Consider the following 27,732-nt stretch of genomic DNA (forward strand, 5'->3'; position numbering starts at 1 on the left):
TTGAAGTCTCTGTTCTTGGTTGTAATTCTATTTGCAACCAGAATGGGTTTTAACATCCTTTTAAAAGTATGTTAGTGTGCTTTGTGGATATATAACAGCTGGACTTGAATTAAACAGAGCAATTTGGTCCCAGTGTGAGTGTCTTGGTGAGGGATTTCTGATATTTCTTGGAGTGCTTCAGCTTTGCATTTAGCTCCATGTGCACATCAGATTCAGTGAGAATGGGTAATAGTGTAAAAATAAGTGCTGGCACTGAATACATCTGGTGGAATCAGAGAGAATTTCAGTGTATTTCTAGACCAAGAGCTAATTAACTGAAAGCTGACTATTCAGTTTTTAGAGTATAGACAAAACTATTTGATTGCAGGTTGTGGTTTGTTCTTTTCAGTGCTCCATGCTTTCTCTGTTGTGCAGACCTGCTCTGCTTGTATACTAGGTGTAATAGGAGAAAGTGACAGGAAGGCTAACTTACTATTTTAAATTTAATTTCATGGGTTTGTAGAACTTTTTTTCCAGTTTCAATTGAATCATGTTATGAATGCATCTCCAGAATGTCTTTTAAAATCTGAACTATGTAAGACTTATAAAATAAAGCTGTTAATTAGAGATTTAAAAGCTCGTGTATATGGAAAGATAATGAATGCCATGTAGATCTAAGTGGTTTTTTCTTTATTAAGTAAGTTAGTATATGAGCTCTTTTAAGAAAAACAAAAAGGTTTCATATATTATTTCTCTTTTCTAAACTATGTAAAAACTTTGTATTGTTACTAGATTTGAAATACAAAAAAGATCGAAAAAAGAAGAAGAGGGTGACTAATATTATCTCATTTGATGAAGAGGAAGATGAGCAAAATCTGGGGGATTGCACAAAGACTCTGATGACAGGAGAAAGTTCAGAGGAGAGTGTAGACAGATCTTCAGTTCTTGCATTGTCTTCATCTGAAAGCACTCTGGGAAAAAACCTGAATGGGAGTGAAAGTAACCATTCGTGGAAGAACAATTCAGTATTCATGAATGGAGAGTATGAATACCAGAAACTGGATGTGAAGAGCATTGATGATGAAGATGTAGATGAGGATGAGCTGTATGGAAAATCATTAGGAAATAAAAGCACAGAAGGTGGAACTGAAGCTTCTGAAAAGTAAGTATTGGTGCAGGAGATAGTGGTAAACTTTCCATGCTTCCCCTCCACCCCTTCCCTTTTTTTTATGGCTACTGGAAATTCATGTGTTGAACTGAACTGTAGATTTTCTCTCTTTTTTTTTTCTCTCCCTATTTTTCTCCTCCCCTACGTTTTTTCCCCCTCTTTTTTTTTTCTTTTTACTGTTTAAACAATATATGCCACTGCAGTGATGATATTTTGCTTCTAAGTTTCACTGAAGACCCAGATTTTGAGATATCAGAGTTCTTGTTCTCCTTGAAGTTCTCAGTTGTTAAAACTCTGGCATGATATAACCAGGATATAGTTCTGGCCTACTTGATGTTTCCTCATTCTTAGTAGGATAGCAATTCTATTTTGGCTTCACAATAAAAATGTGTATTTTAAACAGAGTAAGCTTGTTACATCACAGTGTAGACAGTTCAAAAAGGCAGGACAAAACTGAGAGAGAAAGAATAATTTTAGATACTGATATGCTTCTTTATTTCTGACAGAAATTTGTTTAGAGAAAAAGGCAAGTGCTGCTTATCTCCTCTGCTTTGGAATGTCTGGTCTTTAATCAATTAATGTAAGGCTGACCAAGAAATTGGCAGGCAGATTGAAATAAAGATTTTTCTTGCAGTGCTATCTCTGAAAGAAACATAAGCATTATGAACAGTAATACTGGCTGTATAAATAGATTGGTTTGTTTCTTTGTTTGTTCTAAATAGGCCTCGTGAAATAGTCCCGTGCAATTCTCAGATGTGCAGTTGGAGTCCTCTGCAGGTCCTGAATGATGACTCAGATGTTCTATTTCCTGTCAGTGCTGTTGGCTCTTACTCCCAAACAGGTGGGCATTTCAATTCACAGATTTCCAGCAACCATTACTGTAACATGGGACAATGGTAAGAATAACAGGATTGTACAGACACAGCAGGTACTGCACAACTGGGATAAAAAGTTCAATTCAAGTTTATTCTAGTTCTGAATCAGAGTTCTCCATTTGAGTAGTTACTTAGTTAAGGGGGAGTTATCAATGTCAAAATAAACCAGAGTTTCATTGGGATTAAGCTGTGGTCTCTTATTTTATTGAAGTTTAGGATAGTTGTGTAAAAAGTGTCCATATCCATTTTCTAGATACCTCTAAGCTGCAAGAGGCTCCAAGTGTATTTAAGAAGTTGAATTCAAATTAATCTTGACATTCCAGAGAGCAGCTGGAAGCAGTTCAGTGGAAGCTGTTAATTGTTGAAATACAGTGTAAGGAATGATGGACTAGGAAATACTTGCTCAGAAAAGGATGTGGGAATTGTAGAATGATTTGGGTTGGAGGGCATCTGCAGAGATCATTTATTCTGACTGGCTTTCTGAGCTGTGAGCACCTCTTGCCAGCTCACATCTAATTTTTCCTGTGCCAGTATCCTCAAATGGTTTTCTGCAGGTTACAGGCTGATAGTGAATGAACAGAGCTGTGCATGAGTGAGAGTGGCATTTGTAAGTGTGAGCTCCACTGGCTCTGCTGGGGCCTCAGCTGCAGCTGTGTGCAGTGAGGGACACTTCCAGAATGATGTGGACCATTTGAAGCCAGCAACAAAAATTGTCAAAGGAACAGAAAAGAAGACCTGGTGCTTTTACAATATTTGTATTAGTACCAAAAACAAACAAAACAAGTCCACTAGCCCTCCCCTTCACCCTGTTGATATTTTTCTAGCTACTCATAAAACACTGAGCTTTGGGTATACTCATTTCAGTGACCATTTAAAAACTTGTCAGTGGTATTCAAATAATGTTTTAATTGTAGTATATTTCTCATTTTTTGCATACGCATTATATGTCCAAGAGTTTAAATGGATTGTTGATTGAAGGCCTGTGAAAAAGTGGAATTCAGTTGTGTAAGTTCAGTGACAAAACTGTGACTCATAAAATAATGCTGCACTGCCCTCTACTGTATTTTAAAATATGTACCTCATAAGAAATGCCAGTAGTTAAAAGAAAAAAGGACTTTTAAAATTATTTCTTGTGCTGCCATATTTTTCAAATTACAAAGGAATGGATTTAGGAAACATTGGGTAGTTTGTGGCATTGTGATCTCTTCAATACAAAGAAACAGATGTTCCCCAGAAACTGTTGGGGAACATCCACAGGTTGGAATCTGGAATACAAAAATCCATTCCTGTCTGTGGGGGGTGTGTGTGGATTGGGAACTCACAGTCACTGTCAGTGGATGTCATGAGGCATCAGGGGCATGAGCTGGGTTTTGAGCTGAAATCCAAAATCAGGAGTGCAAGCCAACACTTAGTTCTGGAGGCAGATGAGGAATATCTGTTTATATCTGTGTGCATCTTATGCATAGCTGTCCCAGGGGCTTACCCTTACTGAGAAGACACCAAAGCCCCTTGTTTTGTGTTGCTTATCTCAGAACTGTTTTGAATGCAATGCTCAGCCTGCTGGAGGTGATCAACAGATCCCATTCAGATCCCTTCTAGGCACAGGACAGATATTTAATCCTCCTTCTGTCCCTCTTTGTGACCTGTCATGCAAGTGAGAGTGATCCAGCATTGGGCTGGTGAAGGGCCTCAGTTGATCAGAGCTGGGAAAGCCCCCAGACCCCACTGTGTGCTCTCCTGCTCTCACCTGTGAGCAGGAGGAGCTGATGGAGGGTGCAGGCTGGGCTGCACTGAGTGCCCATTGCACACCCAGTGCCAGCAGTCAGGGACACAGGGAGCCAGGCACCCTCTCCTCAGGCACACAGAGTTTGCTGAGATTGAAAGCTGCCTTAGGCACTTGTTTGCTTGGCTCTGGGAGTTGCACTTGTGCTGGGTGAATGATGTCAGAAGGAACATGCATTGGCTTATTCTGAGGGCAGTCCAGCCCACTAACTGACAAGCTCATTATTATCCTGATATTTTTCATTAAAATATGCTTAATGAGCTATTGTAAAATATATAGTTTAACCCAATATTTTGGTTTAGAGGTTTTAATACCAATAAATAACACATACACATTATATATATATATTGGAGATAGCATTATCTATAGTGTTGTATGTTAATATGTGTTTTCAGTATTAATCTGTTGCAGTGCTCCAGGGATGTGTCAGGGCATATCATATCTCTGGGTAGCTAGAAATGAGAAAGCCTCCATCAAAATGCAGTTGCTTGGAACAAAAATGGATTATGTATTTTAGGAACTGAGCTTCAGTAATCTCTATGGCTTCAAAAATAATTTTCTCCATAATAACTTTATTTCCCATTAACTTATTTTCTAGAATTTCTGCTTCTATTCTATCAGAATGGAATCTGCTCTGTTTAGGATTGTTTTGTAGTATCTTCGTAGCCCTTACATAGTGAGATGCAGAGCACATCAATAAAATATGATTTTTGTTTGTTTCCACCTGAGCTTCCTCCATGACAGGCTCAGTGATGTGGATGTTTTGGTGCCGACAGCTGTGGATCTGTGGACAGATGCACATTATTCATGCTTTTTAAACAAAATCTCATCTGTCTGATTCCTGATGGTTGGTACAGGGACGTAAGGAGCCAGGGAAAAGCCATGGTGCTCTGTTGGGAATACAGAAAGCACTGATGTCTTTGCAAGGTTTCACGTGCTGGGGACTAGCCACAAATTCTTCTCCTGCAAGTCACAACCAGATTTGTAGTGAGCATGAGGTGCTCCAACTCTGGGGGCTGGCACAAGTAACTTCAGGAAGAAGTCTTCTCATGGCTGTGTAACTCTGTGCATATCAAGTATAATTTAGGGATTGTGCTGTGCTTTGATTTTTTTCCCCTAAGAGTCTTGACAATCCTGCTGGCATTCAGGGTCAATCTGCAGAACCAGCTTTGGAGACAGAATTAAAAGTGTTTAAAAGCTCTAGTAAGTTGAGTGTTTCTGTTTAGAAAGGTAACTATCTAGCTTCTGGATTTATGTTTTTATTTTATTTTTTGAGTAGTGTAACCCAAAGGAAGCTAATGCTTGTGCATTCTGCTTTAGATAACTTGGAGAATGGAGAGGGGCATGAACATGCTGTTCATCCGGTAGAACTGGTTCCAAGGAGGTCTGATCTTCCTTACAGGTATGTGCCAAATATGTTTGTCCTGAAAGAAAAAAACCTTCCCCCTGTAGCTGCCAACTTACTGTTAACTAATGCACTTAGTACTGCAAAACCAACTGCTCATCAGGGTACTTCTGCATCTGTTTGGAAAGACAAATGCAAAAAACCTACAGTTGCCTTTTTTACATGGTTTCATACACTGAACTTTGCTAATTATCTTGAGAAAGTCACTTACTCATGTCAAATAACAGACCTGGCTTCCTGGCTTTGAAAACAGGTTTTATCTTGGTTTTTATGTTATTTTTTTACTATATTCTCCGTGGCCTTTTAATTTGGAATTTTTCTGTGCCTGCTTAAATCAGACTCCCAGGAGATACATTAAAAGATTGTTCAACATATTTTTATTAAATATGGGTGAATAGGACAACAATTCTAGTTTCTGGAATATTTTTTTAAAGTTTTGAATTCAGGATTTTGTTTTCATATATTGATTTTACTGTGGTTTTCTGACTAGAGTGGAAGTCAGTCCTCCAGCTCAAGTGAATACTTTAAGCAGTATGTTGCCTTCAGCCACTGTGCCAGAATCCATGACAATTAGTAAGTACTTCCTTGATGTCTCTAGATTGATGGAAATACCTTTGAAAGTCCTGTAATTCTTTCTATTTTTGATTCAATAAAATCTGCTTAGAGAGTCTTGGAGCACTTAATTTCTGATGTTCTGCTCTTGTTATAATAACTGCTCTAAAATGATGTTTGTATTGGCAGGTTATGCTTCATTGCAGCTGATATGTCCTTATATCAAATGTGGCTTCAGTAGTTAAATGAAAAATAATGATTTGATTAACATCTTTAAATTTCTTCAAGTTCTGAGGGTTAGTTCTGATGTACTCTTGCTTATTTTGCCTGTTGTCATCAATGGCTAGTCAGAAACAAACCCCACTCTCTCTGTGGTTTTGATGTGAAAAGCTGCTCCAAATAAATGTGGACTTTCACAAAAACTTGAGGTAAGATTAGGGGGGAGGACAGTCATGTTTCAGTGGCATTAAGAGCAAAGCTAGACAGGATGAAATAGTCTTTGCTGCAGAGGTAGATTAATGGAAGCACAGGCAGTTTGTTTATCACATATTTGATCTTTTTTCTTTGCATACACTTGTAGAACAAAGATTTAGTTCTTAAACTGAATGTCTAAGCTTGTAACCCAGTATGTGTTTATGTTCCTCAGTGTACAGACTGTTCTGTAACTGAACAGGCTTTGTTCCTAAAGCTCTTGGGTGTGTGTTTGTTTCTTCTTATAAATTTCAATATGTACAAGTTTTAAATTATGACATTTGGGAAGTTAGAAGTGATGCAGCCAAGATTCTTTTCTGCAAATGATTAATGCAATCATCAAAAATGAATGAAATCTTAAGATATTCTAATCTCATTTTCTAAAGTTACATTCAAATGCTGTATCAACCTGTGTTAAAGGAGAGAAAACAAACATTTTCACTGGGCAGTGTTTCAGGCTCTGGCACTGTCTGCTGACTGAGCTTTACAAAGCTGAAAAATCCTTTCTTACAAAGTATGTCCAAGTGGCAAACTAGTTTGGGACTTTTAGGAGCCATAATTGAATTGTGGAATGGACTTACAGTTATTAGCTACAGTGATCTTTGGTCACTTGATATTCTCTGTTAATGTTATCCCTACAACATCCTTTTGTTCCTGTTTATTTCTCAGAGAATTGCTCAGGGCCGTTTTCTGGTCCCCTGCCCTGTTACTCCGCTGTTTGTAGGGGAGTCAGGAGCCAGCAGGGGCCGCAGTTGGTCTCCTTCAGCTGCTCAGTTATTTCCCAGTCTAGGTAAGAGCTATAAAATAGAAAGAAAATCTGGAGGCTTTCAATTCTCAATACTTAGCAATTTGTAAATGAAATGAAAACACAGGATCAACAGAAATGTGCACACTATCATTAGTTTCCCAGTTCAGAGAAGGCTTTGGTGAAAGGAAGGGTGGGAAGCATGTCAAACCCATCTATAAAACCAGTAGAACACCGAGTAAATAATCATAATTATAATTAAAATTCAGCTGACTATACATTTATAGAATTAGTGATTACCTTTATAATAGATGATCCTGGGTATGTTGAATAAAAATGCTTTTTTCAAGTTTGCTGTTATTGGTCGTAGATTCTCTACAGGAGGAATTCAGTGCTATGACAGAGTCAGACACTGGAGCTCTTTCTCTCTGTTGCAATTAGCAGAAGAATTATTAAATGCTGAGGCTTATAGCTTGGTTGCATAGCAACTGATTCTAACACATCAGGCAAGAAAAATGGAATGCAGTAGTGCAGTGAGAAAAGCTGTAAGGTCTCCAGTGGCTGGATCTCTGTGTTTCTTACTTTTGGAGACAAAACCTGAAATGGATTTTAAAAAAATTATATTATTTTTCTGCTTTTGTTCTAACCTATTAGGATAGTACTAAACTTTTCTTACTTTTTTTGATATGCAACTAGTAAGTTAGGAGAAGCTGTAATTTCAAATTTCTGCCATTTAAAATTATTTTCCTGAATTATGTCCTGTGCATTTGTATGGTATAGGTTAACCTAGCCACAGATACATCTCAAAAATACTAATACCACTTAAGAGAAATCCACAGAGCTTTGCTGTTTATGTCAGGCATAATTTGAGAACTTGCCCAGCTGTGCAGATTGTTTTGTCATAACCAAGTTTATAAAGAGTTAAGCTGGTCAGAAATTTTCTATTTATGCATCTACTCTGCTATATAATTTCAGTTTTTAAAAAAGTTGTCTTTGTCTTATTGTACTTGAATCACAAACAACACTGTTTCAGGAGTTGCTATGGGAGGATTGTATTTTCAGCGTTGTTTTTCACCAGAACAATCTCTTCTACCAGCACAAGTCTCTCAATTTTGCTTTTCAGTAGAAAAAAGAATAAGTTGCAAAACTTTCTTTTTAGAAGGACACTACTTCTCCTCTTCTTGATAAGGTTCTTTTATTATAGTACTATTTTTAGGAAGTAATTGGTAATTTAGTCTTTTCACTATCATTTTCTTCAGTTTTTAAAATTGAGCTTCACCACAAAGGTTAGGAAAGGTTGTAACATTGTACATCATTCCATACTTTTTCATATATTCTTGAGAAATCCCTGAGCTTTTTGTGATCACTGAAGAGCTTTACTGAGTAATCAAACCTCCATGTTATATTTTTATCCTGGTTGTGTAAGTGAATAAGGTGTTTTTGTACTTTGTGTCCTCTGAGTAGCTGCTGACCTGTTCTGTGGCCCAGTTGCCCCAGGTCACTGGCAGGTACTAAATTCCTGGTTTTCTTTGGAAGCACAGCTGTGAAGGGAGGGTGCTGGTATTTTATCAGGGAGAGGAAAGCTGCAGGTTACTTTACAGCCTTGGTTTTCTCCAGGACTCTTCTATGCAGTAGAAGGGCAACACAATTTGTTTCCTACTAAAATTTGCCCTGTGAATAGTGACATGACAGGATAATATTTACAAGGTTTTGGAGCACTAAATTAAGCCTTAAAACACAGTGTTCATGTAGGCAGCTTAGGGAGCATCAAGCTCCTTAAGTCTTTAAAGGTCACACTTCTGATTTAAGATGTAACTAGTCTGCTGGAAGTCTTATTTGTCTCTGAAAATATCTGTGTAAATTTTCACTCATGAAAATAAAAAAAATAAAAATTCCTGTAAACTGTTCCCAGCCCACCCTGATACTCTATCTGCAGGATTGCAGAGGAGGCTGCATGACCTTGTGTACTCTGAGGGATGATTTCACTTACAGCTCATTCTTCACAACAGGTGATTGCAAATCATACTGCTCCAGTCTTTGGCTAAATAGCACAAGAGTTGTGAAACTTATGAATTTTCTGGAGGTTGCTGGAAACTGGCAGGTGTTTGTCAAAGCATTATATATTTTGTGCTCTGTGACCCTCTGAAAGCTTTCTAGAAGCTAGATTTTTGCATGAGGTATGGAATGGAATGGAAAATGGTTTAGAGCAAATACTCACTTCATAAGTAATTAGGCACCACACATTAATTTCAGCAATGAAAGAATATTGCTAGTGTTCAAAAAAGTGAGGTTTAATATGAAAAAATCATTTAGTACATTCCTTGAGTTTTTAATATCATATTTTCTTTTTTTGCTGATAAAGAAGGGTTTGGAATTCTTTGTTTGTACGTGGGTATTCTTTTTTTAAGAAGTCATTACAAAACTACTTCTTAGGAAAAACTTCACTAGTTATCAACCTGAGTTCCATAAAGACAGAGATATCACTTCACTTTTAGATATATTGTTATTGAATGCTGATCCTTAATAACAGTTGTGTATTGCCTTTCATTAATGTTACTTTACAGAACATAAATGTTATCAAGTACAAAACAGCTCAGAAGTAGGACATAAAGTCTAATATCAAACACTTTTGTGAAGTAGGAATACTTGGCCATCCTCCCACTGTTTTATTAAAAAAAGAAAAGAAAAAAGGAGAGGGGAGAAAGATTGAGGTTGCACAGTTCAGAAGTCAGAAAATGCCAAATTTATGGTTGCTGCTACAACCCTGACATTTTTTAAAATTTATTCCCTTTTCTAACCCACACAATGTATGAGACATAAGACTGCTGGAAAAATTAGGTTATGATCATACACTCATCTTGGAGGCAAGTGTAGCAGACAGACAAAAGCTCATGAACTGGGGATGTTCTGGCAGGTTTGAAGGGAACCTGCTGCAGTGTGTGATCCTGGATTTCCTTTGCATCCAGCTGACTGCTCTGACATGCTGCTGAAATTTTTCAGGAAGCGCAAGTGAAAGTAAGAAATTAAAATTTTTGAAAGTTTTAAATATTATATCTGAATTAAGTAGGATGGTTTCCTTTTAGTTCTCCTCTGTTCCTTGCTTCAAAAGATCACGACATTAAGGTTTCTGATTTTTTTCTTGGTAATTTTTTGCTCATTTAATTACACTAATAATATTTTACTTTTTTGTGTTTGCTATGGATAGAGAGGCTAAAGAAGTGTTGATTATAAACTGTATAGTTATTTTGTTTGTTTTGAGTAATTTATAGAAGATATGGCTTCTTAATACTCATCAATTCAAGAAGGAACAGCAGAGCTATAGCCATGGAGCAATCTTGCTGGGCTGGACCAGCCTTCTTGGAATTCTGGTCTCTTGTCCCTCACTGGTGGTTTGTGTTGATGCTTTTATCCACACCTACACTGGTACCTGTAATTGAGATAAATTAGCAAGAAATACTGAGGATGAAATGTGTTTGCATTCTTGGTCCTGAATTAAGCATCGATTTTTGCCCTATATGTGATAATGAAATTTGGAATTTCTGCTTTGTTGTGTCTCTGTAGTATTATCAATTCCATAGATAAGACTCTGGATAAGACTCCCAGAAAAAAGAGGCAAATGGAAATAAATAAGCAATTTAAAGTCTTCTATTTCAAGAGGCTTTTTTTCCTTCCTCTTCTGTGCAAACCATGGTCTTTAGCAGGATCTTGCTTTTGTGCTCTGCTTGTGTGTGTGTGGGAGAGGGGAGTGAGAAAAGATGGAATTTCAGGTCTCAACTCATGCAGAAGATTCTGGATGGAATAAGGAAAAGAAGATTAAGTTATTATGCAAGTTAAGGTTACAGTTTGAATAGGCTGGCAAATTGAAATAATGAAGCCAATTTATAATAGTTTAGCTGTATAAATGTTAATAAATCAGTACACATTAAAAGACTGAGTACACAGAGAGGCAATTGCCCTGTGCAAGTGCAGAGCCGTGTCTGAGCAGCAACAGCTTTAATTTATTCAGAGTTAGAGACATAACAACAACTACTTGTTGATCATGCACCATCATATTTTAATGGCACACTTCAAATATTTAAAATGCCATCAGCTTGATGTGTCCTTGAGGATTCTGAATTCAACATTATGGTTCAAGATTGTTGTTTTGTTATGGAGTGATACTGTACAGAAAGCTTGCTGTGGATCCTTTTGCTTCTGTTGTTTACTTGTATGATGCTCTAACACTGGATTATTGCATTTTCCTCATCCCTAGAGGAATTGTTTGTTTATTTCACAGGTAGGCTGATGGATTGTGGTCCCTTGTGCTATTTAATACCCAGAAATTCCCCTGTTTCACTTTCGGTTTTTCTACAAGATTTGGATTTTTTTTTTTAGGGTTGCATAAAATATGCTAAGTTACTGTAGAAAAATAATTATCCTTTTTATGCTGAATTAATGAAGTACAAACTCCCTCTAATGACCTACTGAAATGTGTCTTGCTAATGTCATTTAGCTCTTAAAGTGTAATATGGGTATTATGGAGTGGGCAGAAAACTGATCATCTACTTTCTCCCTGGCCACAATCTCAGGAATGTTTTGGAAAAAAATCTAGCATGAAGAAATTTTGGTTGGCTGATTTCAAATGACACAAGAACTCTGCTGAACTCTGCAGTCCTGCAAGGGTGGGATTGATCTGCAGATTACCAAGGCCAGACTGGAATCAGAATGTCTGCAGCACTGACTGTCAACATTTGGTTGATATAATAAAATCTTTTGCATTTTATCCACTACTAGAGTTTGTCAGACTCCATCTGGCCATAGGAAAATGCTATTTTTTTTAAATGGGCAAAAACTTCTGTAACTATAGAAATATTAAGAAAGATACAGGTGAAAGATACTGTGTACTGAATGTAAAGGGGAAAAAGTTGTCCAGTGGCTTTGCTTGCTTGAAGAATTCAAGTAATACCAGTTCTGTTAGTATGTTTTCAGTAAAAGCACACTGAAATTTACTGGCATCTGCATTGAATACTTGCAGAACAGAATTGGCTGATTTATTTTATATAAACATTTCACTTAAGTGTTGGGAGGGATGGTTTAATATAATTGTGTCCTTGTAGCACTTATAAAATTATTGATTAACATATGTGAAATTGTTAATGAAATTGTTGGAGCTGACACTTTTCAGAATGGTATTTGGCTGTTCTGGTATCATGTTAAACCTAACCCAAAGGAAATCTTTAAAAATTCTAAAATTCTGTTTGTTGTTAAAAAAAATATTCTTGATTTAATGACAGAAAGTATTTTTATGGTATTTGTAAAAAGATAGAAAGGACTTAACAGGAAATGATGAGGTTCAGAAGTCTCATCATCTTTAGGGCTGAACTTGAGGAAGCAATGCCATTATCTCTGCTCCCATCTCCCTGTTGCAGTTATTTCCTGTGGCAGGATTTACAGGCAGGAGGAGCAGCAATTTGGAGAAGCTGAGCAAGTAACAGTGTGTCTCATTAATAGGCATGTGCTGAAAAGGTGCTTCTGCCCTACATCTGTGAAAACAAAACAGCTGCAGCCACAGGCACACTTGTAAACATTTGTATTAAAGCCAGATGCAGACTAATTTGATTTGATCAATACTTCTGATGTGGTGTTAAATAACTCTGCTTTTGAAAGATTGCTCAAATTAGTGATGAGATTAAGAGCATTTTTATGTGCTTTCCTGAATAGCAAATGGTGTTGGCATCATCTTAAGTGTGCTGCCTGTGTACATGACTTCTAGATCTGAAATGAGCAAAAATGGACACAGACATTAATCCTTTTTGTTCCTTTTTTAGATGAACTTCGTCAAGCTATCGTGGCCATGATGAATAGAAAGGATGAGCTGGAAGAACAGAATAGGTAGTTTGTGGTTTTTAGTCAAGAGGGACTGTAATTAAAAAAAAAACAAACTGTTCTCTAATACAAGCTGTTCTTTCTGTAAAGCAATGCATAATATTTCTGTCACCTTTTTGATGTATATATTATTTTTTCCTTGAAAGGTTAACTTAATAATTCACTTTTTAAATGTTGATACTGAAGAATAGTGTTTTGAAGGTAACTTTTTGCTTTTAGTTTGAATCAGGTAATTCTTTGTACCTTGGGAGCTTTGCAGTTGTAATTTTTTCAAAACCAAACCTTGTAGCCAGGGGATTCTGAAGCTCTGTTAAGATAGCTTTCCAAATAAGCAAAAGTTTCTCCTAATGCAAATATTCAGAAAATTTCTGGTTTTTCCCTTCTGGTGAAGAAGTGATGTAGGATGGCTCACAATGTAATGCTGAAAGTGACTTTCATTTCTGACTGTCTTTGTGTTCACTTGGGGCACAATGATGATGTAAATGTAGAAATGATCAGTTGCTTATATAAAATGCCATCAAACATACTTTGTATTTATTTAGTTTATTGAAACACATAGTTAGATGAATGAAAATACAAATGCACTCAATGCTTTAGTAAGGGTATTTTGGGTTTTATAATGCTGAGCTTACCAACAGATCCCATTTTCCTTCCTCCTATTCTTCCCACTCCCATAATTGCAAGTTATTGCCTCATTCAGCTTTGTGGGCTTTTTTTGGCAGAAGGACCAGGGTGCTTTGGGTTTTACCATTATGCATCATGCTGACCTTTGCTATCTCATCAAGGGTTTTTACACAGAGGTCTGTGGCAGTGACAAGAGCCCTGCCTGGCTTGCTATAAATATATTGTTTATAGATTATTCCCAAGATGTATGGACTTGCCCTGAAGTACTGAAAACAGCTTACCAGCTTTTTAAAAGACCAGATTTTTTCTGCATACTGATACAGTATATCCCACAATAAGTTGTGCTTTGGGCTTGTTGACAGGATAGTAATACAAATTAATAATAAACATTTGCAACCTTTTTTTCCTTTTAGCTTTTAATATCTCTGTATAATCAAATCAGGTGAATTTATTAAATTGACTCATGAAATTTTTGGATGACATCAGTGGTATCACTCCTCTGTGATTCTTGGAGTATACTCTAATTAGCAGGTTGTGTGTGCAGTGTCCTAAAGAGAGGCTGCTGCCCTCTTGCAGATCCCTGAGGAACCTGCTGGATGCAGAGATGGAGCATTCTGCAGCTCTGAGGCAGGAGGTGGAGAACTGCAGGAGGAAGGTGGCAGAGCAGGAGGAGCGACATGCCACCAAGGTCCAGGCCTTGGCACGGTAAGAACTGCTGCAAATGTCTTGGGAAATACCTGCAGGGGAGCAAGGGAATAACAGTCTGCATAGAAGGGAAATAATATTCAAGTAGCTAAGTTTGCAGGAGAACAGAAGTGATTTAGGACTAAAAGTCCCATGGTAAGCAATAGCTCCTGCTAAACATTATAAACAAGCAAGTACCAAGTTCTGAAGTGGTGCAGCTGTTTTTCCCACAGCCCCAGGAAGGTCAGCTGGAACAGGTTTCTCAGGACCATTTCCAGTCAGGCTTTGAATATCTGCACAGATGGAGACTCCTGAGCCCCTTTGGGCAGCACTGTTGGCAGTGACTTGTTGGCAGTGCTGTTCCTGTGGGGCCCAGGCTGCTCTTGGCTGGCTTTGCCATGGAGGGGATATTGCAGGCTCGTGCTCAGCTCCTGTCCCCCAGGGCTCCCAGACCCTCCTCCACAGAGCTGTTTGCCAGCCCTCCAGCACTGCCTGGCTGTCCTGAGCTATTTCTCCCCAGATGCAGGACTGCATTTACTCTTGTAGAATTTCATAGACATTTTCTGAGTCCAGTTCTCCAGCCTGTCCCTGTCCCCCTGGGTGGCAGCACAGCCACACAGTGTCTCTGCTCCTCAGTTTTGTATTTGTGAACCTTGCTGTGTGGGTGTGCACCTGGGTGTGCTCTGGCCCAGGTGATGTTAAGGTGTTAAACAGCATTGGCCCCAGTATTGAGTTGCCTCCAGCTTGACTTTATGCTACAGTGAAATAAAGAATTTTAACCCTCTCCTTGTCTAAATGGGATTCAGCTTCAGAAAGACTTTTGAAGGTAAAGGCTGCTGTAATAGTGTGATTTGCTTCTTACAATTCAAAATAAACTCTAGAGTAACCATGATGTGTAAGATCTTGGGGGTGATTCATGTGTGTAGTAAACAACAAACAATCCAAGAGTTAAATAATTTGCTTTACCCAGAGAGAGGTGTTTGTTTGCTGCATGCACGAGCAGAGTGTGTTTAGTGCCAATCACAAAGTAACACAGCTGAGATTCCTTTAAGCTTTTTACTGCCTATTTGAAAATGATAAATATAAAGCTTTCTTAAAAATAAAGGTATTTAGGACACTACTAATTCTGCTTTTGATGACACATCAAACCAAACGACTTGCTTTGAGGAAGGGAGAGATATGAATAAGTGGGTTTGACATGCATGTGCTGTAAGGCAGTAGAGACAATGCAAATACTTCATCATTTAATATTCATATTTCAGGTTATAGGAGTTGTATATTCATATTTCTTTGACTCACTTCCCCCACAATTTTAGAATTTGCAGTGACATATGGGTGAATCAGATATTTGTCATGCACATACCTCTTTAAAGAATAGATAAGGAGCTTTTATAACCAGACCTGAAGAGATGCTCACTTAGACTAATGAGGTATTTTTAAATAAGTCTGTGTAATTCCTCTTATTGCTATATGGATTTGTGTTGATTGCTCTTCTGAAAGTCAGTTTGCCTTGTCATGTGATAAAAACAGTGTTGGGAGCTGCTGAGGCATGATAAATTCATGTGTCACCAGTTACTTTGGATTTGGGAGGCATTTCTTTAATGATTCATAGCAACTCATTTTCTAACATCCTAACACAAGAAACTTTGCATGTAGTTTCTTTGGAATATAAGCTTTTCTTCTAAATTTTAGTTGGTTCACTTTGTATGCTGTAGGTGATGCTGCTACAGTAATAAGAGTAGTAAATTTTTAAAATAAATAGTACTTTAAACCAAGAAGTTGAGCAAGCTGAATAATCTAAAGAATTGCAGTAACAGAAAGTTTGGAATTGCCTTTTGAGTGCTGCATAATATGTTAGGTGAGTAATAGGAAACCAAGTTTTAGATATTTTGAAGTAGTGAAATCTCACTATTTCCCTTGAAAACAATTGATCACATGACCAGAGTAGAAAATTTTCCTCTGTTGTGATGTTCTGAATATTTTAAGGCAAGGGAAATCATTCAGTAACAATCTGACTGTTGTGATTTGATGAATGACTGTTTTTCAGATTATGAGAGCTGATATTTATGTGTGTCCCCAAAGCTCTTTTGAAGAATTTGACATAAATAGCTTCCTGAAGGCTTTGAGAACACAAATTTCAGTGACACATCAGTCAGTGCTGAAATGATGGCTCCTGGAAATCTGCAGTGATTCAGCTGTTCTCCTGGACCCTCCCAAGAGCCCCTGGCCTCCCAGACAAAATGCTAGTTTACTGAGAGACATTTTCCCAAGTTTCCCACTTTCTCTTTGAGAAATGGAAGAAGTCTTAGGTGAGCTTAGTTTCAAGTAGAAGTAATCTCATTGTTCCATGTGAAATACTTGAATAACTCTTCATAGCAGTTGCTATATTGTTCCAAAAGGAGCAGGCTCAGGTTCAATCTGTTTGCTGGTCTTCTGCTAGAATACACTCAGTAGTCTCTCTAGTATAAGCTTTTTTGCTTTTTGGGGTCTCCCCCCCTTTTTTTTGTTTGTTTGGTTTTGATTTTTTTTTGTTCTTGTCAATGAACCTTTCTCAAATTGCATGGACATATTGTGCCAGTGGCTTCTTGGCAATACTAAAGTTTTAAAATTGAGATTCTTCTTTTCTGTGTGGAATACTATTACATCCCTTTGCAAGGCAAAGGAATTTATTGAAGTTGACTGTGAAATTGGATAATCTCAGATTGCATATTCTTAGACTATATTCAGCAATGTTGGAGGAAAGCATATTACAAAGGACAGGCTTTGTAGCAAGAAAAGCAGATAGAGAAGATGAAAATGCACTGTGTGGGGAAATGGGGGCTGAGAATTTGTCTCTACTTCATCTTACACTTCTCCATACCTCCTGTTTGCTGTAGGTTCTTTAACCTGATATGCCTCCTCTACCTACTGTCTGTGTTACTTAAACCACATTGCTTTTGGATTTGGCATTTTCTGTTATTCTGTTTTGCAGCACTTCTTTCACAGCCATAGCCCTTCAGTGATGGGTGAACTCATGTGTGGTGCATCTTGAAATGGTTCCATCACTTCCCTTTAGCAGCTCTTAGAGAGAGGAAAAATATCTCTTGTTTCTGCTTGTGAAAACTAATTTGAATATTCCTATATTAAATGACTTTTTCTTCCTGCTGAGCTAGTTGGTGACATGTCACAAGTCATCAGTGGCTCCTGGACATGGAAAAACCCACTGGAAGTCAGCCCATAGTGAGGGACAAAGGAGCTTCCCAGAGGGAGCAGGAGGAAGAATGTTTGGCAGCAGGGCATCAGTGGGGGCAGGAGGAGGAGAAGCAGCTGTAGCATGAGGAGGAGGAAGGAGAAGAACTGAGCAAGGTGAAAAGCACCCAGCCTCCATCTCTGAGGGAGCCCCCAGCCAGGGCAGCTGTCAGTGATGGCCCATGAGCAGCCCAGGCCAGCACAAGCAGTTAAGTTTAGCACATCATTCCTCATTAAAGGTTTTTCTGGAGATTGGTTTTATTATATAATCTCATTATATTGTATATAGTTCATCTTCTATTTCCATCAGCAACAGTTCTCATTTTCCTTATTTAATTGTGTTTGATGTCAACTGACTGTGATCTTGCATCTCCTCATAGTAGAACCATTCAGGTTAGAAGGCATCTCTGGAAGTCCTCTGGCAGCCTCTGCTTCAGACTCTACATAATGTTGCAGGACATTGTTTATTTAAATTCATTCTTAATTCCTGCAGGTTCTTTTATTGTTTGGATATTTAGCACCTTTATAGTATTTCCTAAAAACCATAACTTTTTTAGCAAAACATAGACATCTGTTGGATTCTTGTAGTTTGTTTGGTTTACCTCGTTTTTCCCAGTGCTGAATTTAGGAATGAGACACCTTTCTGGAGTAAGCTTCACAGAAAGCACTTGCTAGAGTCTGATATTTGTGCCAAAAATTAATTACATTCAGGCCACTATACTGAGATACAAGAGAAATTACTCTTTTTCAAATTCTTTTCTTACCATGCTCATTTTACAGAAGCCCTAGAGATTTTTTATATCGTTTTCAAGATGTGTGGTGGAGTTTTGTTTGGGTTTGTTTCTTTCTTTTTTTCTATTAAGGTATAAGAAAATAAATCCTGTAAGGCTTCTTTGTCTGCAACAAAAACTGTATACTCTGTGTTCATTCACTGGATGCAAAACAGGCAAGTCTGTGCTTCTTAAACACAAGCTTGTTTTTTGCTGCTAAAAAAATTTACCATTCTGGCTGAAGTTTTGATTTTCTTTCAGACAGGGTTTCCTCGAATGCTAATTTTAAAATAATAAAATAGAGAGGAATTATTTTTCATTCCAAATTAGGCAGGGAATTGAAGGTATTTGACAACTAACACTCATTATATAATTGATCACATTCCTATATATGTGCTATGAAGCCTAAACAATAACACTCACTAGAGCTTTGCTATTTGAGCAAATGAGTAATTTGTAGAAATACTACAATGTCATCTTCTATCATTGTCATTTTCCCCTATATCAGCACATAATACCATCTGTCTTTCAGCTTATGAAATTGAAGAAGTGATCAGGCAGGGAGGTTTGGTACAATTGAACTTTTGGAGAAAGGGAAGATGGGTACAATTGAGGTTTTGGAGAGGGATGTGCTTTTAGTGATGCAGTTCTGCCCTGGTTTTGTTGGCTATTTCAGCCTTATTTTTAATTTTTTTTTTCCTCTCTATCCCTTTCAACTTGTACTTACAGTCCTGCTGCTCATTCTTCAGCACTAAATGTGGAACTGTTTGGAGCACTTTAAAGATACTGAAAATATTGTGTTGGGCTCTGGGCTCACAACAGGTGAACAGTTCTGCCTCAGGCTGGGTGTTGCAGTTTGGATACATTGCAGTGCAGCAGGGCCTGCATAAAGAAGTATTTAACATCCTTCAGTCTGCAGATCTGACCTGTAACTTCTGGACAGGAATTTGTCTTCTTGTGAAATGCTTGTTAGGAATATATGTGATAAAATACCTCTTGAAGTCATTAAAGACTTTTCAACATGTGCTTACTAAATGTTTTTTAAATATGCTCTGTTTAAAAGAATATAAATTCCTATGCATCAGGATGGGCCCTCTTTGGAATCAGCTAAATCATAATAATGAGTCAGAGATGGCAAAGAATAAGTAATAACCTGATAGAGGCATATTAGAAAATTGTGACTGGGCCATAGTATCCTGCTTTGAATTTCAGTCTTGTATCAAAAACCTTGAATGAATTAAAGTATTTTTCAACTTCATCTGTACTGTATCAACTTTAAGTAAATTTTAGAAGGCACTGAGTCTATTTTCTTATGTAGAATTGAGGTGATATAGAGTTATTTCATGAGACTCCTTAATATATTGTAACTGTACAGTTATTTTAATGCAGACATTCTTACAATTCTTGTGAGAAACCTTTTTGTTTAGTTGTCATAGAAATTTTTTTTGTGAATCAGTTATTTAAGTTTGTTTTAATACTGTATATCAGATTAAACTGTTTTTTTATGCTTTTTACCCTTACTCTGAATATCAGTGTCTGTCTCTGGTGGAGAAAATTATTTGTTCTTTGTAGTCTCAGAAATGAAAAATATCATCAAATGCATAAAATCATCAAGGACTCTTAAAATTCGATTGCCAAGCAATCAATAGCTTCTCAATTATTTAGCAACCTCCTACTAAAATGCGGAATAAAATTGAGGTTACAAAGTTCAGCAAGCTGACTGAAGTCCATAGGAATGGGAATATTGTGCCAGTCAAGGCTCCTTACAGGAGCAGTGTAGCATTGCTCACAGCAGCAGTTTGAGTGTGTATATATATAAAATATGTGTATTTTATGTGTGTGTGTATATCTAGGATGATAAGGACCATCAAACATGTGTGTTTTTTTGAATATTTCTAAATCTTAAATAAATTTCCATGAATAAAATGCCTTTTCTTTGGTATGTCATCTATTTGCAGCTTTCTGTGCTGTGTTCCATGTCCAGGTTTTGTTGTGCCTGGAGCACAATTTGGCCTTGCCAGCCCAAATTCCCTCCTCTCTCTAACACTTGTGGGGTTCTTGTGTGTTGTGCTGCATTTGTGGCACCTACATACTTCTGCCTCAGGATTATCTTAAAGAAAAATAAAAGTAGTTTGAATTCACAGTCTAGCAACACATTTTAGTTATGCTTCTTTGGTATATAAACTTTTCTGTTGCACTCACTTAACTGAATGGGCTTAGACAGATAATTGAATTTTCAGACATGTGATTTGTCAGCTTTGTTTAAAATCAATCAGTTGGAGCCCTTTTTATTTCCCCCCAAATATGAACTAAGGTGCTTAATGTTGTTAAGTGGAGCCTTGGTGGTACCTGCTTTGAATGAGAGAAATGAGACAGGCACAGGCACTGCAGTGTGACAGCTGCAGGGATTACCTCAATTTCATGTCTTATGCTTTTCATTTAGCAATGGTTTGTGGAAACTTCTGCCTTGAATATGGTTGCTGGAGTGCTGCCATTTTCTTACAATGATAAAGCCTGTTTCTAAAGCTGAATTATTATTTGCTTGCAATTAGATGCATATTAGCAAAATAATGATTTCATTTTACATTGGCCATTCTGAATTTCCTTGTGTAGCATCCCATCCTTATGTTTTAGTTGATTGTTGATTTAGATAGACTCTGTAGTTTGTTTGCCATCAGTGTAGCATAGTACACAAAATCTAAATTAAACAATTAATGGAAAAATTTTGATTATGAGATAATCTGTTTCAATGATGTGTTTATGTAGTCCTGGAAAACTAATTTTCCTGCTACTCTGCTATTGATGCACTATTTAATTGTTTCCTTGCATCATGGTGACACAACTTAGGTAAAGCTTATTATAACAGAGAGTCTGTTTGTTTCCACTGAAAAGGACTTTTCATCTATTTTGGGGAAACAATATTTATTTACTGTTTTTCTTTATCTACAGAGAAAATGAGGTGCTAAAAGTGCAGCTTAAGAAGTATGTGGGAGCTGTCCAGATGCTCAGAAGAGAAGGTCAAACAGTGGAAGGTAAGGATAAAATGAAGGGGGGGAAAGAATCCATGCACAGGATTTGTTTTTCTGTGTGCTGCCATTCAGGGAGTAATACCTTCCAATAGTGAAAATAACATATTTGATTTGTTTTCCTTTTGAGAAAAATACAGATGTAGATTCTTATACTCATTTTTACAGAGCGTTTTCTGGTGGATGAGGTGGTCTTACTTTTTTTCTATAAGAAATTTTCCAGAAAAGGCTGATTTAGCTTAAATAAAAATCTGTGTGATATTGGAATATAAAAATAGAAGTATTATCTCTAGATTATACTGTTGTTTTGGAAATCAGTATTTGCAGACTCTTTGAAATAGACACTGTACTGAGTAGTAATGGGCAGATTTTATAACTGAAAGAGCATGAGTGAAGTTATCAGCAGTTTTACTTGTTGGTTTTCTGTGATCTGTGGTAGAAGCATCCATGAGGGGCTGAATTGATGTCTTGATTCTGAATCTTCTGGTGGGATCTGGATTTCCACTGGCTGCAGAAGCTGTTCAGAGAGCTGAGATGGGTTTTCAGAAATTGGCACCATCTAATTTTTAAAAATTGTGAATATTTTGGTCATATAAGTGGCTTTATGAATGAATACTACTGTTCTTCAGGGTTAGCCACTGTACTTATCTGGAGTTTCAGAGCTTCATTCATCCCTGAAAGGATATTTGTTAGTGAGAACACATGTTTTTACTTCCGACTTTGCTGGAGTGTAGTGATTCATATTAAGAATTATTCACGAAAACCATGGCTGAGGCTTCCTATAATAGCAGAAATTATCCTTCATTAGGTAGTGACAGTTTCCATGATGAGTATAATTATAGAAAAAGAAAAAAAATATTCCTAGGCTAGCTATATTCCACCATGTTAAAATTATGCAGATTAGTGAGTGATAAGAATAGAAACTGAGTAGGATGGTCAGATTTTATGGATGAAAAAGGGGGATGGAACAGTACCAACATTTCTAAAAACGAACACGTGTGCTTTATGCTGGGAAGATACTTAATCAATCCACAGTAATTATCTATAATATTTATCACTAGTGACCAGAATATATTTCATACAATATTTGTAATAAATTTTTTTTACAGTGTAACTTTACATGTTGAATTTTTGTAAAACTATTTTTTTTTTCCTTAGCTGCCATTGAAAATTTAGGTGAAATTTTAGTAGTACTGTTGTCTCTGACTCAAAGTACATAAGCATGTAAATATTCCCTGAGAACTAGCTGCAAAAATGAAGAGAAACAAAAGGGAGTTTTTTCTTTTACCAGATTTATAAAACAATTGCACCCATGGTTTGTTTATGCAATGAGTAATTTTAATTATAATTTATCTTCTGAATGGTATGAAAAAAGTCTTAAATGTGTTGTAGATTTTAGAATACAGATTTTCTGTGACTCGGTTTTGAAAGAGTCAATAAATTGGTCTTCTGCTGTTATTTTTATCACTATAAATAATGAAGACTCTATATGTTTTCTACAATAATCAGATCAAATGCTATTGAATATGGCTTTTAAATAGTTTCCTAAAATAATAAATGAAACTCAGCTTGATATTTTGCCTTGTGGAGACTTAAAAAGGCCAAAAACCTCACTCAGCAAATGTGATAATAAATAAATTACCCAAAAGTCAGAACTATCAGCTTTCAAAATGAGTGATCACTGCTGTAGCCTGAGCAGTTGGATATTGGTATTTAAATATTTAATAAATGAGCATCTTCATTTCTCAGTCATCAGCAGGAGTTGGCTCTGTACCATTCTTTAAACCTGCTTAGATAGAATATTTATATAAAAAATGCTGATCTTAGAAGTCTGGCTGAAGAACTTGGAGCAACATTTACAAGAAAATGATCTTAAAATAACTTTCAAATTCACTTAAATAATAATAAACTTCTAAATTCTTCCTCAAAACAAAAATCAGTTCCCAGGCTCAAAAATATTTAGCCAAATAAATTATGGTCTCTTCTATCTACCTAATAGTGGTTGTATATATAGTTCAGATTTTGAAGAATGTTGAAAGCATTTGTTCAACTCCTCTTCTATTAGGCCTTTATTTTTATGTGTAAACTTGTTTTCTTAGAAATTCATGAGCAATGAGGAAAAGTGGAATTGGATTCTGTGTAACTTGGAGGAGATTTACTTAGAATAGGCCTTAATGTGATCTTCAAATACTGAAATGATAGCTGGGAACAGGAATAGAATAATCTGTAATTTTCATTCACTACAGATAAAAGAAGTAATGGGCTGCCATGGCAGGTGAAGGAAGTTTGATTAACTATCAGGAAAACCTTTGTGAGAAGAACACTTACATTTAAATAGGTTATACAGGGAAGCTGATACCTCCCTTCTTGGAAGGTTTTAGGAAGAAATTAGACAATTACTATCAGGAATGGAATAACTCCAGCTGATTCTGCTTGCTGCAAAATCATGAACTACTGGGTGAAGTATGGAATGTTCATTCTCAGCCCTGTTTGCTGTAATTTCTCTGATATGTAAGCAGTCTGTACAAGTAATATAAAATGATGTTTTGGAAGCCCAGTTAAAAAAAAGGCTTAAAAGAGAAACAGAAGTTTTAGAAGGCTTGGGGCAGGAACTGCAGGTGTTACATGTATTAGACAGCTGTATCACACAACAGCCAAATGCTTTTGGTTTACATTCTTCTCTGTTAAAATCTCAGTCTAAATATTTCTTACCAAAAAAGGTCCCTGCAGAATCTGTATTTTAGTACTTGTAATAGTGCTTAATATTATGGTCTGTTCTCATGCTTTTAATGACTGTTTCGTGTGGAGATGTTATTTCTAAACAGGTTATCCTGGATGTTTATGGAATTTTACTTTTTAATCTGAGGTATCTCTTTGTTGTAGTTCTGCCAAACATTTGGAGCACTGATGGTGAGTTTACAATTCCAGAGCAAAAGCAAGCAGAAAACAATGAGGAACTGGCCAGCTCTTATGAAAGGAAATTGATTGAGGTAAAGTTTGTCCTGCACAGATTTTATGGAATCCTAATCGTAGAACAAGGTCTGAAGCTTAAATAGGTTTTTTACTTAGTTGATATCTTTTTGCCTCAGCAATGTAAAATATAAATCTGATTTTTTTCTTCAGAAATAAAAAACCTCAGATAATTAAAAGTACTTTTCCTAACAAGGATACACTTTTATATGCTGATATTAAAATGAAGGTTTTAATAAATAAGCAAGTTCCTTCAGGTCTTAACTGCTGGTGAAGTTGAAATCACCACAGATAATGCATTTGAGGTTTTGTGTAAGTGACAGTACATAATTACAGGCATGGCTGTGTTGGCAGTTGAGCTTTATTTAAGATCATTGTGAAATTTGTAGCTTTTTCTGTGCTGGTTTCTGATTGCAAACCATGTTTCATTTTTGCATTGCTTATTGAATACTGCAGTAAGGAAATGGCTGATAGAAGCTACTACTTCTGTTGATATGACCATGTTAGAAAAAGTTCCTAAGGCAAGATTTACTTTTAAGATTAATATAAGATTCATTAAAGGAAAAAAATTATAGATTAGGGTTTCATCCTAAATTTGAATACAAATTATTTTTAAGAAAAAAATGTAATGAAATTTAGTATCTAATACCCATATCTGCTATTAAATATTAAAAGAACATTTTTATAAGAAGTAAAAGAATTCTGTATGTCTTTCTCTTTCCCAAAATACCCTGAAATTGGATTCCCACATTAACTGATTAACATGAAGATGACTAAAAATGCAGGTCATGGATCAAAGAGCTTCATACAGTTCTTCTAAACCATGCATACTTGGTTCTCCTTTTCTCATAGGACCATGTGCAACTGTAGGGGGATAGAATATAAGAAACTAAAGCTAGTGTAGAAAGCAATCTCACCCCTAAGGAGCTGCAGCTGGGCCAATTAGCAAAGATCAGTTACAGGCCTGACTTTACCAGGCCACAGCTGTAAGCAATGAGAAGCAGAGTGCTAGAAAAGAGTGGGGTGGCTGGGTGAGAAGGGAACTGGAGTCAGTGGCTGCTGTGGGAAGAAGAAAGAGCACTGACTCTGAGGAGCTGCCCATGAGAAACACCAAGAAGGTGTGGAGCTGTTGTGGTAAGGAGACAGCAGTGTGGAACCCCTGCAATAAGATGACAACATGAAACTAATTCTCTCCCTAATGCTTACCTTTGCTTGAGTTCTTCTGACTCCTTTCCTCTGTTCTGTACCTATCAAGAGAATATCTTAATTAAGAACCCAAGTGAAACCTCCCTGTGCTGTGGAAGCCTCCTCAGTTGTTCCACCTTTGTTCTGTGTGCTCAGGAGTTTGGTGCTGGCACTTGTGAGTTTGTGGCAGTGGTGACACAGCTCTGGGTGTAACCACAGAAAAGCTTTTTTACCAGTGATACTGGGAAGAGGGAGGCTGCATCTCTTTCGCTTACTCGTCTCCAGCAGGATCCTCACATACTCCAAACAGGACATAACCCCTGTGACAGCCCTTCTCCAAGGCTCTGAGCATGGCAAGCAGTGTCAGTCTCAGTAAATGCTGGTGGGACTGGACACAACTGACCAAGACTGGGAATTATTGCAAACATGAGTAAGAATTTCATTGAATGTGCACAGTTCCCAGTTTATTTTGAGATGAAAGCTTCAGCTTATTTTCTGCTAATTGGTTTTGAAGCGTATCTTTCCAAGATAGATTGTGTTGTTAGATGCTTAGTGAAACATTCCTGGCCTGTTTTTAGTGAACTGCTTGGTCCTTTGCTGTGAAACATGAGGTGATACCTTTGTCCCTTCTCTGGAGGCTGCTCTGAACTGTGGCCATGCTGGGCAGTGTAACTGCAGTGCTCTCAGGCACTTGGGTTTTCTTTTGACAGCTCTAAGGAGCTGAGTTAGTGTGGAGCCTCAAGTGTTTACTTTATCCTCACTTCACCTTCCTCAGAAGGGTTTGGGTTCTTTAAACTGTTTTCTCATATAGGAAGGAGCAAATCTAAATGATCCTCTGTCCAAGGAAAACTGAGCTTATTTATTCTTTATTTTTTTTGCTTTGAGCATATTGTTATGAAGAAAAACAACTGTGAAGATGATTGAAGTCCCAGCAGGGAAATTTATTGCTTAAGCTTCAATGTGGATTGAGTAAAGGAAGATGTGACTCTATGAAAACGTAACTGAAAGGATATAATTATAAGGAGGCCTCTTTGTTGTTTTAGCAGACTTTGATGCAGGAAAAATTAAAGGAATTTAAATTAATATTGTTATTCATTGCTCCTTTTGATTTGCTGTGATGGTAATGCATTTTTCTTTGACAAGGGAAAGTATTGAAGTCAGTTAATTGCTAATAAGTGACACCTGCCAGTTGTCCTTTTGATAATATAGAACAAGTGATTTGGTGTTTTATTTGCTGTTAAATTTCCTTTTTATTATTTAACTTTGCTAGGGATGCTTACAGATTTTTGCAATACTTGTAGTGTTTTGAGAGAGTTGTTGAATTTCCATGTTAATTGAGTCTGCAAGTAGAAAGTTATTTCAAGGACATCCAAATCAGAGAGACAAAATAGTCACAAATCAGTCTGGATTTTGTTCTTCTGATAGACAGGCCCTGAAAAACCAAACATGTTTTCAAATATGCAAACTACTGAGATCCACTTGTAAATTTTTATGTTGCTTTTGATAACCAGCAGTATTGCAGCTTTTCTCTGTGAATTTGCAACTAGTCATTGCTGTATCTCTGTACTTGAAATGCAAGGAAGTTCTGCCTTACAGCCCAGGCTCTGTGGAATTAACAGTGACCTGTTAATATTAACCTGGTATTCTTAAATGTTACACCACCCACTTTAAATGGGAATTAGTGGTTAAGCTAGTATGGAAAATCATTTATGTAGAATTAATAATACTATATTATTGCTTTTTCTAGTATATTGTTCATGTAGTTTAGCTCTTTTTTGCATATATGTTTCAGTGATGAATTACTGGGTTTGAAGGACTCCCTTTAATACAAAAAAAAAATTGGAAAAGAATGCTTGAAGTTCACCTCATGAAAATTATTTTTGTTTTTTATTTATAATCAATGATGTGAGATTCTGGCTTGTCAAATTGAGGCTTTTTTTGTTTGCTTTGATTCTGTGAAGGATGCAGATTTGTATGGAACAAAGCACAAAATTAAAAGCAGACACTAAATTAAACTACTTTATTTTGGGGAAGTTCCCTGGGGAAGAGGGAGAAGGCAGAGTAATTCAGAAAAAGGAAATAGTGAAATTCACAGATAGTAGCAAGCTGCTTCTAGGAGGGAAACTATGAACTCTTGAGAGATTTGGCAGTAGTTCAAGTCTGCGTGCTATTGTTGAGGTGACTGGATTGAAATTCATGTTGTTCAGCTGTGCTCTCATGCTGTTACCCTGCTGCCTTTGCTGTTCTCCAGCTCTGGGTGGGGGATGAGGAGGAGGAGGAGGCATTCCAAGAGGTGCTGGAGCCAGGAGGGGGTTTAGCCATGGAACAGGAGCAGGTTTAACCTTGCTGCTGGGGCAGCCCAGGGGAGGGCCCAGCAGTGCCCACATCTGACTGCTGGAACT

The 27,732-nt window shown here is 37.1% G+C and overlaps 1 protein-coding gene across 2 annotated transcripts in view; it reads left to right on the forward strand.

The window, feature by feature from the left end:
• The window catches only part of SNX29 (sorting nexin 29), a 99,270-nt gene that overhangs the window by 12,258 nt on the left and 59,280 nt on the right, over positions 1–27,732 (forward strand). For both annotated transcript variants that reach the window (XM_026793833.2, XM_014267510.3), the window contains exons 8-15: positions 772–1,141; positions 1,870–1,988; positions 5,126–5,207; positions 5,701–5,783; positions 12,786–12,849; positions 14,044–14,172; positions 21,099–21,181; positions 24,059–24,165. In XM_026793833.2, coding sequence (XP_026649634.2) covers positions 772–1,141; positions 1,870–1,988; positions 5,126–5,207; positions 5,701–5,783; positions 12,786–12,849; positions 14,044–14,172; positions 21,099–21,181; positions 24,059–24,165 — 1,037 coding nt within the window. The remainder of the gene's footprint in view (positions 1–771; positions 1,142–1,869; positions 1,989–5,125; positions 5,208–5,700; positions 5,784–12,785; positions 12,850–14,043; positions 14,173–21,098; positions 21,182–24,058; positions 24,166–27,732) is intronic.

The sequence above is a fragment of the Zonotrichia albicollis genome, chromosome 16 (genome assembly GCF_047830755.1).
Source record: "Zonotrichia albicollis isolate bZonAlb1 chromosome 16, bZonAlb1.hap1, whole genome shotgun sequence".
In the NCBI taxonomy this organism is placed as follows: Eukaryota; Metazoa; Chordata; class Aves; order Passeriformes; family Passerellidae; genus Zonotrichia; species Zonotrichia albicollis.